Genomic DNA, 12,081 nt, shown 5'->3' with positions numbered 1-12,081 from the left:
CTGGGAATTTTTCTTTGGAATTTCTGGCAGAGAGCTCAATCTTTTCCATTTTTTTTTTTTTTTTAATTCAGTTCAGTATTTAATATGATGAAAGAATTCCAGCGCTTTTTTTTTTTTTTTTTTTTTTTTTTTTTTTGGCAACCCAGCTTTAGATTTCTAGCCTCTTATCACACATTCTTTACTTCCTACATTATAGAAGAATGGCTGAAATATGTCAAATGATGGTATGGGAAAAGGAATATAACCTACATCTTCACAGACTTATGAAACATCATCTATTTTGTTACAGATAGAATAGACAGAAAATTTGCAGCAAAAATTCATTTTACTTATATTAAAATAATGAAGTTAGTCTAATAAGGCAGCATTATAGGTTTTGCAATATGATCATTATTATACACACATACACACCCATCCCCTTCCACACTGTATCAGGTGAAAGGAGATTTCCACTGTTCTGATGAAAAGATGCCAGGTATATAGGTAAACAGGATTAACCTTCCTTTTCTTAAAGTGAACAGAAAATTACAATTTTTCTGATATGCTCACCTATTTGTCCATTATCATACAAAATTCAGTGAACCATTAGTAAGAAAACAGAAATCAGTGTATCCAGCACCAGGCCTAACATACCAGAAGAGTCTCAGAAGCACACTTGAAAACACGCTCTGAGTGCCTCACTTGAGCCTCATGGAATACCTTTCTGTTCTTCCTATGCAAGGGGAATTTAAACTGTTCTCTATTGCTTGGGATATTTTATTTAATAGTAAAGAAGAGGCATTTAGGAGATAATTTGTTTCTTTCAATTTTCACTCTCTGAGATCAGGTCCTAAAATCTGATTGGCATTCCAGCTTCCCTGCTAGAGTGGGCAGTAGACTCCCAACTGTTTTTGTAGAAAGGCCAATATACTGTGTATTATTACACCCTCGTGCTTCTTGGAATATCCATAAACAATTCTGAATGCAAAACAAGTCTTTGTGTTCCTTTCTGTTAGAGCCTACATGAATGAAACTCAGTTGACGCAAGAAATTTCTCTCCTCCTATCACTGTTTATTCTTATATTCAGCTTTTTTTCCAGTGTGTTATCTGATTGCAATTAAAGCAATATATTGTATCATTGGCAATAGTATTAGTCTCTATTTTTAGTAACATTCCTTTACATTTTTTCAACTGAAACAACAAATTAAATCTATGAAAAGTATAAAATTATTTAAATTGTTAAAAAAATAAATGTAATTTTTACTGGTATGAATTTACCTTTAACCCCAATTCCTCAAGTTGCAATTTTCTGAAAAACTAGCAATGTGATAAAATAGAAATGAGCTTAATCAGACTGCAGAATAAGAAACAGATGGTTCTTGGGGTCAATCAGTTGGAAATTTAGAGGGGCAAGAGCCATTGAAAGTGGTAGAAAAGAGAAAGCTGCCACATGAAATTTAGGGAAACTACTGTGGGAAGGAATTAGGTAAAAAATTGTGCCTCGGATCACATTGACTGTGAGGTTGAGCACAGAATTGTTCAAGAGAAAAAGAGCTGGGAACTAGTAAAATTATGTGGATTCAGAGAAAATGTGCAGCTCTATGAGCACCTTACTCATTTCAACAATGGAAAGCAACTACTACAAATAGTTATTTTTTCCACGGCCCAGTTATACCATTCTAAAGGATTATATTCTCATCAGAATAAAGCAACAGTTAATGTTCTCTGTGGTAGAATGTTTTCCATGTTGCTTCCCAATCACCTGGCAAATCACACCAACAAACTATGTGAATAAAATGTGAAGTCAAGCTATTAACTCTTAGAAAATGTCAAATGCCATTCAAGAATAAAGCACTGGTTATGTCATTTCCCCTGCTACATTCACTGAATATATTATTAGAATAGTTTTAGTTAATAATTGGGGTTTTTTTAAGAAAAAAACATATTTTCTTTACTTGTAAACATCAACAATTTTTCCACCATGGTATGGATGCTTTTTGTTACATTGATTCTATAGAAATTTCAGCTAATCTCCTGGGATAGACGAAATCCTAGAAATGTTCCATCTGAATGTAACTGACAATTTGAAGAGTTTAGCTGTGAAACAATGGCAATCATCAGTAGAGAATTTGTGAGCTGACACATTCAATCAAGATGACTTTTAATAAGAAAAACAGTATCACATTATCACAGTGCTTCCCATACTACATTTTAAATCATTGCTCTGAAGGTGCAAGAGTGAAGTCTTTTACCAGAACTGCTTTTTTGGGGTGTTTTTTTTGTTTGTTTGGTTGTTGTTGTTTTGGAGGGTATTTTTGTGCATTTTATTCTGAGGAATATATCTATGACTCTTGGTGGTGGGATTTATTTTTTTTTTTTTTGAAATTTGGCTCAAAGCTTCTTCTTTACCACCTTCCTACTCTGACACCCCTGTTGGAGATAATAATCCTTCAGCAGACTCATGGAGGCACCAGGTGGGTGGTGCAGATAATTGTGCAATTAAACAGTGATTTGAAAGGAGAAAAAGAACTTAAAGAAACACTGCAATTATTGATATTCAAACTGATGCAAACATTTTATAACACAGCTATAAGTAAAATTTCAGCAATGCATTTCTTTTACTTTACTGGGTATTTGAAGAAGCAAGGCAGTGACATTACATATCCCCATGTGGGAACATTACCCATATGATACACACAATTGAAACCTGAAAAAATTATCCCAAAATTTCCAAATAAAGGATCAGAAACCCTTTATATTTTACAATATCTTTGCATTTATATGATTTTACAGTAAAATTTAACTAAATGATAAATAAATGACTACTTAATTACATATTATTCAGTTGTGTATTTAATAAAGACTTGGGAAAAAAGATCTGTACTTTTCAGTATTAATATGGAAAAATGTATCAAAAAAACCTTTTCCTAGTTTGACCTAATCTGGCACCTACTTAATAACAGTATTAGATTAAAAGCCTGCTACCCATAGATAAAGCAACTGCATGGTTTAAGATGAAATTTAGAAATGTAAAATTTATGTTGTTCTTGCCACCTTTAATTTTGTGTCAAATAATAGAAGCAGATATTTACACTGTGTTTTAGCTAACATGTAAAAGGCTCGTTGTAGTGAATTATTTTGGTCTTCACTGGTTTGATTATAGCAAACGGAATTTTTTGGCATGTATTTAAACATTTACTTCATGTTAAAAAAATCCAAGCCACATGCTTTCAACAGAATGAAAAAAAAAAAAAAAAAAAAAAAAAAGTGTGTATTCAAATATGTGAGTGAAATCTCCTCTCAGTAACAGGGGTGGGACAGTCCTACTTGTCCCAGCACATCCAGATAACATCTTTGAAGTGATTTTAAAATAATGGACAATATTTCTCTAAATATCCATGCTTATGTCTACCTTATTAGTTTAAGAAAACAGGTAGCAACTTTTCTTCTTTCAAATAGAAACTGTGCCATAGCTTTGATGAAAAAATAGTGGGTAACTTTCCTTTTCTCTTGTTTTCTTTTAAATGCCTCCCAGAAAAGCATTTATACTTTAGGAGCTTTCTCACACATTTCTCCTGCAAGACTGAATCAGGCATTCCCAGAATGCTCTGGCTTAACATACCTATGCTAAATTCACCATTAGCACTGTTATTCCACAGGGAGAACCCACCCTGATAGGATACTGGATATAGTGAAATTAATAGTTGCTAAATAGTATCTAAGTTTGTTGAAGTTGTGAGCCTGAGTACAATTTTCTCACACTGTCTTGGTGTTTGTTGTTAACTGTTGATTTATCTTTCAGAAAGAAACACACAAATACAGTTTGGTGGTGCTGGGGTTTGAGGTTTTTTTCCTTTCCTTTTTTTCTTGTTACCAGTGGATTTTTTCCCTTTTGTGTTGCTAAGGCACTGATGGCCGGGTGCTTCAGACGGGGAGGAGAGGGGAAACTCTCTCACTGTACCTGAGCCTTTGGAGGAGAGCAGTGTAGCTGCTTGCTTGGGGAAAAGAACTCAATCCTGCTACAGGTGTCCAGCTTGGTCCTGTTTCTTGTGGTGTGGGATGAGCCTCTGTCCCCTGGGAGCAGACCCTGGACTGGGACCTTGTTATCCCCTGCCTCACCAGAGGAGGGAGCTGTCACTGTGCTGGGTGACACGCTGTGGTTCTGTCCCTCTGCTGCTTCTTTGGCACTGCTCTGAAGTTTTCGCTACTCTGTAGCCAACACCCCCTGCCTGCCGAGACCTCCCGCACCTTCAGCCTCAACTCCGGAGCTCCTGATCCATCTCTTCTCGTCTGGGCCAAAGCCGCCATCACCCCATGCTCCCTGAAGCCCCGCCACAGCGCCCCCTGCAGCCGCGGGGGGATCATCGCACCTGCCCTGCCCACCGGGAGCCACCAGCGCCCCTGCCGGCAGTAACCGGAACTGCACCAAAGGGGAAAGCGCCTGCGGTCAGGGAAGCTGTAACTGGGCTCCTGGTTCTGTTCGGTATTAATGCTGCAGTTGTGGTTTGTTTGCCTTGCTATACATAATAGTAAAGAAGTGTTATTCCTATCCCCATACTTCTGCTTGAGAGCCCATTAATTTTCTAAATTATAATAATTTGGAGAGAATGGGTTTGATTTCTCCATTCCAAGGGAGGCCCCGCCCCTGCCTAGCAGACACCTGTCCTTCAAACCAAGACAGGTGGGTTTGTTGTTTGCTTTTTCTTTCTAGAACTATGCTAAGATTCTCACATTTTTCCTCCACTTCACCTAATTATATTGACTGTTTGAATATAAAACTCTGAGCTTAATTCCAACTGCTTCCAAAATGTTCTTGGATAGTTTCTATCGTTTGATTTCAGTTTCTCAAGTGAGTTAAGTCAGTCTTAAAGAAATTAATTAAAACATATCAAACTGACATTTACAAGGTTATCCCATTACAGATAAATGTTCTTAAGCAACTTGGATCCATATTAGGTCATAAGCACTCATATTTCTTTACATTACAAATTTAGGCTATTTCCTAAGAGCCTGAGTACCCACAAAACCGCTTACATTTTGATAACAATTAAGTAGTAGACCTATATTAAATATGAGGGTAAGAAATTAACATGGTTTCTCACCTTGGGTTAGCATGTACAGAGTTCAATTTGACTCTTTAGTTAATACAGCAACGGATAAAAAATTTAAACTATAAATTTACCTTTACATTATACAAAAGTAATAGACATATTTTACATATTTAAGGGTTTAGTGTTTGAAATTAAAATTATCTCCAATTAAATCTAAAAAAAATGTGTCTTTCAGGATTTTTAAAAATAATTTTATTTTCTATTCTAACTAAGCATTCAATTTAGAAGAAATGTTAAATTGCCATTAGGCTTGAGGTGATTACGCTTTTTGTGTGTGGTTTCAAATAACTCCTTACTGCCACATACGTCAGAAAACATAATGCTGAATTATCTAGAAAAGGGAGGAATAAATTTTCTTACTCATATTCTCAGTCATACTTTAACTTAGCAACTGAGCATATCTATAAGACAGTAGTGTTTCAAAATGCCCTTTCTGCAAGCATCTTTAAAAGCTGTTGCATGGAAACAAGAAACCATCAGAGCTGCAGGAAGGAAATATGTGATTTGTTTTCAGAGCCAAGTGTGGACAACATGTAGAGAGATTACAAACCTATACAAAGATGCAGGTTTTCAACTTTCTCCAACTGCCTGCAGTTCCAGAAGTTTTCAGGAACAATACTATTAAAGAGTTACTTTAGGGATATGATTGGGTTTTTATTATATGGCAGAGTCAGCATCACAAATATTCATTTAAAAAATTTCAAATCTAATAATCTTTCCATGCATAAAATCACTGTCAAATTAACAATGAATATTAAAAAAATATAATAATTTTAAAATAGTATTTTCCTGTTCAGACACTATATGTGGCAATAGAGGCATAACTAGTCAATAATTTGATTACACAGGCAACCACTCACCAAGTGTAAAGAGGAGAATTTCTCTGTTTTGGAAAATACAGACAACATATAAAACTGCTCAGATATTCAGAGCATACCTATCAAGCAAACACCTATTAATCTAGAATGGTCATCTCCAAAAACCTGACATTGTTTTCTCACATATTCTAAAAAACCTAATTATTTTTCTCTAAATCAAGTCAGTCCAGCAGGGATTATTTGACTGAAGAGATGGAAAAACATTGTGGCACAGTACTTTGAGCAACCTTTCACAGCTATGCATTTATCTGGGAGAAAACAAATGAGCTTGTACAGTGAGCAGATGCAGCAGTATTCCATAAGGCATATACAGACTCTAAGCACAAGTTTAGACCCTCTTTCAGGGATGACTGGTCTAAAAATCAACATAACATAGTATCTCAAAAGCATTCTGTAATCATCTTTACAGGAAACAGCTCAGAATCTTCAAGTTATTGTCTTGAATAGCATACTATAATAGGAAAATCATATTCTAATGAAACAACTGAATATATTTTTTCCATAATTTAAACAGAAATATTAAATAATGCAAAAAGGAGTTTGACTTATGATCTACTGTACTTGTGATGAATACAGTCACTATTCTGGATGATAAACACTTGACTGTTTTTTCATTAGCTTTGTTTTTGCCCACTTGACTTTTTTTATTCACCAAATTAAATTACTAACCACTTTAAATAGATTCGGGGTTTAATTCCTTTTCATACTTTTTTGTAACATGTCTTTGGGAACAATGAATTATTATTTTTATCTTCTGAAATTAAAATATTATAATCCTCTGAAAAATATTGTCTTGCATTCCATACAATCATTGCCCATCATATTACTGGTCTGTTAAGAAATATTAATGTTTTCTGTTCAATATGGCTAACAAAAAGCTACTGATTTCTCAAATTCTTTGTGTTACAGTTAGAACCCCCAAAGATGTGTTTTGATGTCACTTGAAGAATAACTTGTAATGGCTATCTGTAAAAGTATTCACTTCAAATACATGTCATATATTACTCAAGATTATAAAGTATATCTGTATTACTCCTTGGTATATGCAATTATAAAATGAGACAAAAGCTAGCAATTATGCCTCTCATTAGAAAGTGCAGGGATTTCAACTTGCTGCAAAAAAGCTGAAAGATTTAAAAATTAAAGTTAATAAATGCTTTTTATTTTGATTTTCTACCCAAAGACAATGAGGTGGAAAAGACCAACAATTCTTTTCATCTCACAAAGTCATTGCCACAATTAATTCAGCAAAATTAACTACATTGTTCAATTATTGCTGCAATTCTTTTTTACATCATTAAAATTCATAGAGGTTGCTAAAGCTCTGCTTACTGTTGGGAAGTTCCATTAGGCAAAACATTAGTCATGGTCAGATGTGCCTCTAAACACAAAGATTCTGATTTCATACATGCTGTCCTAATCATTTTTTCTTTTCTTTTTTACAAAGTGTCTCAGAAGATTGAGCAAAGACAAAGAACATAGTACTAGAATATACTTTTGTTACATCTGTGAACTACACTGTATCTGACAGGAGCATTACATTAACACTGAGCCAAAATTATCTAATTTTATGCCTCTTTATTCAGAAGCAAAAAAGACCAGGTCTACTGATAGATTTTTTTAAAAAAAGATATTTAGTATTAAAGAATTCACTAATATAACACAGAAAAATATTTTTATAAAAAAGGACAACTAAGCTCTTCAACTTTTATATTATACATTTCTTGTAGATTTTTCAGATTCCCTCTTGGCAAACATACACTCACTGGACAGTTTTGTCAGCCTTACATGCACTGATACTTTATAATGTATGTCATATAACCAGTGGATAAATGAGAAATGCTAATCTCTGGGATTAGGTATGTAATTTCCTGTAGCAAGCTACCACAGAGAAGTTACTCACGTTGATGTGTGCAGGGTACAGCTGTTTCTAGTTCCAGCATACTTACCTCTCTCTGTCCGGGGAGTAGTGGTCATCGATAACACGGTGTCTGTCCATGCGGTTCAGGGTGTTGTAATGCGCAGCCATAGATCGTGTCCCTCGCAGTCCCTGATCCACATTCCGACTGAGGATAGAAGACATCACATTCTGAGTTTTGAGCGTGCCTGGATGACATCCTCTCACTGGTTTGTACAGACAATTATCAGCTATCACATTGGTAACAAGATCTGTTAGCTGACCAGACTTCTATAAACATTTAAAGTAAAATAATTTTAAATCTTGAAGTAAAAAAAAAAAACAACTCTCATTTAGAAAATGGTGGCAAGTCCATGATAGGGATAGAGTTCTCTCTTTTGTTCCAATGTGTTTCTTCTGGAAATAAGAGGAAAGCTTTTATTTCCTTCTTCATTAAAAATATTAATCTTTCACAACATTTCATTACTCTTTCCAGACTTCAAGCAAAAATTCGTTTCTGACAGAAACATACACTGTAGCAATTTTTCATGAGTTCTTGATTTTGGCTTCACTATAAAGATATAAACTGTAGTAAAACACAGTGGGGACTTATGGCTGTTACACTAGAGTGCAGCCTGCTGAAAACATTGTCGTCTGAATTTAAAAATAGCTGCTTGTTTTGCCCTGGAAAACTTACTCTGTAATCTCACTAGCAAAAAATCTGAAAAAATCCATAACCATTTAATTAACTGTAAGTGGTACCCATAGTGCAGGCTTGGTTAAAGAGCACCAATCACCTGTACTAATTGAGACCAAAGATTTCCCTACCCGTTGTTTTGCTCAGTTTATCTATCAATACCTACTGACACACAAAAACTTTACTTTTTGTGCTCTGTAAAACAAATCCACAAAAATAGGAAAGTAGGAGAAAATGATTGATTGTAATAATTATTGAATAATGAAAACACAATTGTTTTGTATCAATGTGAAAATAAATTGGATGCTTCCCTCCACACGAGTTCAAGTTTAGACCAATAAATTCTTCTGTCTCCTGTCCTTTTCTGCAATCTGTAGCAGTGTGAGCCTCAGTTTCCTTTTTCTTGGTTTTATATCACCCAGTTCCCCTTTCCTTTCTTGTTACCTTGTCTGCCCTTTTGGTACCTGTCATATTTATCTTTTGTCATTTAACAATTTCCGACTAGTGCTAACTTGTACATGTATCCTTTACTGCTGCTCGCATGACATTATTTCTGCATAAAAGTGCTATAAAAATGTTGCATTACACATAAACTTTTGCCTTCAGCTCCACATCATTTGTTATAAAGCACTTTCCACTCTGACATTCATGAATCCAAATATTGAGTTTACTCTGGCTACTAAAGAGTAACAAGAGCAGTAATAATTTCTTGTCACCTGCGATGCAGTGGGCCTTTGGTGGAGTTTAACAAAATTAAGTAGGATTGAGAACTGCAAAATGATTTCTAAGAAATAAAAGCCACTTCTATGGCCCAAAAAACCCTGCCTGTAGAAGTGTCAGTAACGGGAAATCTCTGGGCATGCAGAATGATCACTGCAGTTAGCAGCAGTACATGTATAACAAATTCACTTGAACAGGGTGCAAAAGTAAGTGATAATTCTTACAGATTTCCAGAGTACACCTGCATTTTCAGTAGAGCTAAAAAGTTTATTTCTGTAACCCATAGATTATACTTTTCTTCTACAAATCCTCAAGCTCTCATAACCCAATTTTCTGAGCTCAACCAACCCTCAAATAATTTATTTGGTTGGTAGGCAGGGAAATATACAAATAATGCATTTGATTCTGACATGGTAGGAAACAGCTGCAAAAATTCAAACCTATATTTAAAAATTTAGCTTTAGGAAAGTTAAAAAGCAAGAGATTTTTAACATTTAAAGAAATCCAGGACTACAAGAAAATGAAAAGTAGATTTTTCAATTATGTTAAACAAGCATTAATTACCAGCTTGGGTAAAAGTTCTGCCCAAAATGCACACAGTATGCATGCAGACAGAAAAACATAAAAACACAAGCACACACACAAAGATATTTTGCTCACATTTATGTCTATATCCAAGACAAATAACCTTTGGAGATTTAGCTTAGGCAATTACTTAGGCTGAAATCAGTATAGTAAAAATCAGAAGAGGCCTATTTGTGTCTACCATTTATGTCTCATTTCAAGTCAGGCTGATCTGGTTTGAGATGGGTTTAGGTTTCAAGTAGAAACACAAAATGTGTTAGCTGTATGAGATGATGTGGGATAATTTGGAATCCTAATATCTCACTAATGCAAAATGATATCATATAGACTACATCCATTAGAGGAAATGGTAAGTAAAAACGTAATAAGATATTATGAAGTCAAGAGAATTTTAACTTAACAAGAAGAACAAAGATAACAGAAAAGAAAGCACAACACAAGAGAATTGGGATGACTGCAAGAAAGGGAGAGGAACATGTACCTGCCAGGAAATATTGGATTACAGATCTTCAGTATTAAATAGGAATTGTGAACATTACAGACCAAAGAGATAACTTCCTCTTTCATTTCAACTGAATTACATCATCTGGAAACCCACTCATGCATAGCAACAATAGTGTTGGAAAACGGGCTTCATTCCCATTTACATCTGTCCTTCTGCTTCCTTTCTCTTAAGAAAGCTCATCCTACAGAGTATTAAGTCAATTATTAGGCATTATCCAGAAGTACTAGCTTTTGGAAGAAACTTCCTGGTCTAATTTTCTCAAGGTAAATAATTATCAGAGATCTTCCACAATCAGGAGTTGATATATTTCACTATAAAATTGTATGTCTGTCAGTTTATTTTTGATGATTTAGAAGTATGAAAAAAACAGTAGAAAGGAAGCTACTATGGGCAGCAAAGGATCCCAGAATCTTAATTCTACAGAAATAAAAGGGTTGAAAACATCCACTGTCATACAAATACTAAGGAAATATCAAACTACCATATACTATAAAACATGGCACCTATAAATAGCTCTAGAAAATGAAAATATGGAGAGATATTTTTCTTTCCTTAGATTGGGCTGTGCTGAATTTTGATGAAAGGCTAGATATTAATAGGTAGATGTAAGATACTATTATGTATTCATATAATAATAATAATAAATAATATAGTAACAATAAACCATAAATAACATAGACATATATCAATTAGGCACATCACTCTAACATAAGAAAAAAACATTATTGGCTTTACCTAATTTTGTAAGATGCAACCAATTTGTTGCCATTTTGAAAATCTGGAGATTATTTCCAGTATTGGTACAAGATCAGCACTACTTTAATTTATATAACTGCATAGTTAGACAAGAGTTTACCTTTGTGGGGGAGGGACACTGGGAGACCACGATCTAGTCCGTCCTATACTATCTCCACGGTGAGGGGACCCTGATCGAGAACAATGATTAGATGACATTACTTGTTCTGGCACTGACAATGTTGAACTTTGAAGATCTCTCCCATTATGTCGGTAATCTAAAAAGAAATGCAAATATTCAGTGAATCTGAAGTGGTACTTTTCAGCTTCCTGCCATATCTGTAGCAGTGAGAAACTCAATAGAAGATGGGATTTCATCAAGAATGTTATCATTCTTGGGTTTTATAATAAAATATATGTACATAAAGTTGACTCCTGTTGTTATGCTTTATTTAAGTACAATTACAGTTCCTACCATTATACTTTAAAAGTATAGAAATTAATACCATGCACCAAACCGGGGACTTACCATTTATGGTTAATATGATGCATTAATAATAACACAAACTGATTTTTCTTCAGAATAAAAAAGTTAATTATTGCGTTTTTAATTAAAATTATATTGCAAATGTTGTATATAATGTTTTTTGAAATAGAAATGTCCATAATTAAAAATTAATCCAAAATTTAGCTTACAAATTTGGGATAGGAAGCTACCATGGAGTTAAATAATGAGATTGGATTCAAGAAAGATTTGTATTTCAGAAACAATTAAATAACAATGACTCAATGACACCAGATTTCATCCACAATTCTGAATTAAAAAACACAATTCCTCCACAAGTAGCAAGCACCCTGGCCTAATCTTGAATCAGCCTAATAGGAGGCATAAATGTTCCAAGCAAAAGCCTCCAAAGTACACAGGCCTAAAAGGCTACCACATGGACATTTAGTACAGACTTTTAACAAAAAT

The 12,081-nt window shown here is 34.5% G+C and overlaps 1 protein-coding gene across 3 annotated transcripts in view; it reads right to left on the bottom strand.

Annotated features, from left to right (window-relative positions):
• Positions 1-12,081, bottom strand: part of RIMS2 (regulating synaptic membrane exocytosis 2) — a gene marked incomplete at its 5' end in the record, with an annotated part of 477,503 nt that overhangs the window by 152,793 nt on the left and 312,629 nt on the right. For all 3 annotated transcript variants that reach the window (XM_083865898.1, XM_083865900.1, XM_083865899.1), the window contains 2 exons: positions 7,919-8,035; positions 11,230-11,386. In XM_083865898.1, the coding sequence (XP_083722024.1) occupies positions 7,919-8,035; positions 11,230-11,386 (274 nt within the window). The remainder of the gene's footprint in view (positions 1-7,918; positions 8,036-11,229; positions 11,387-12,081) is intronic.

The sequence above is a fragment of the Zosterops lateralis genome (genome assembly GCF_965231275.1).
Source record: "Zosterops lateralis genome assembly, chromosome: 1".
NCBI lineage: Eukaryota > Metazoa > Chordata > Aves > Passeriformes > Zosteropidae > Zosterops > Zosterops lateralis.
The sequence above is the reverse complement of the archived record's forward strand: the minus strand, read 5'-3'. Positions and strand labels throughout refer to the sequence as shown.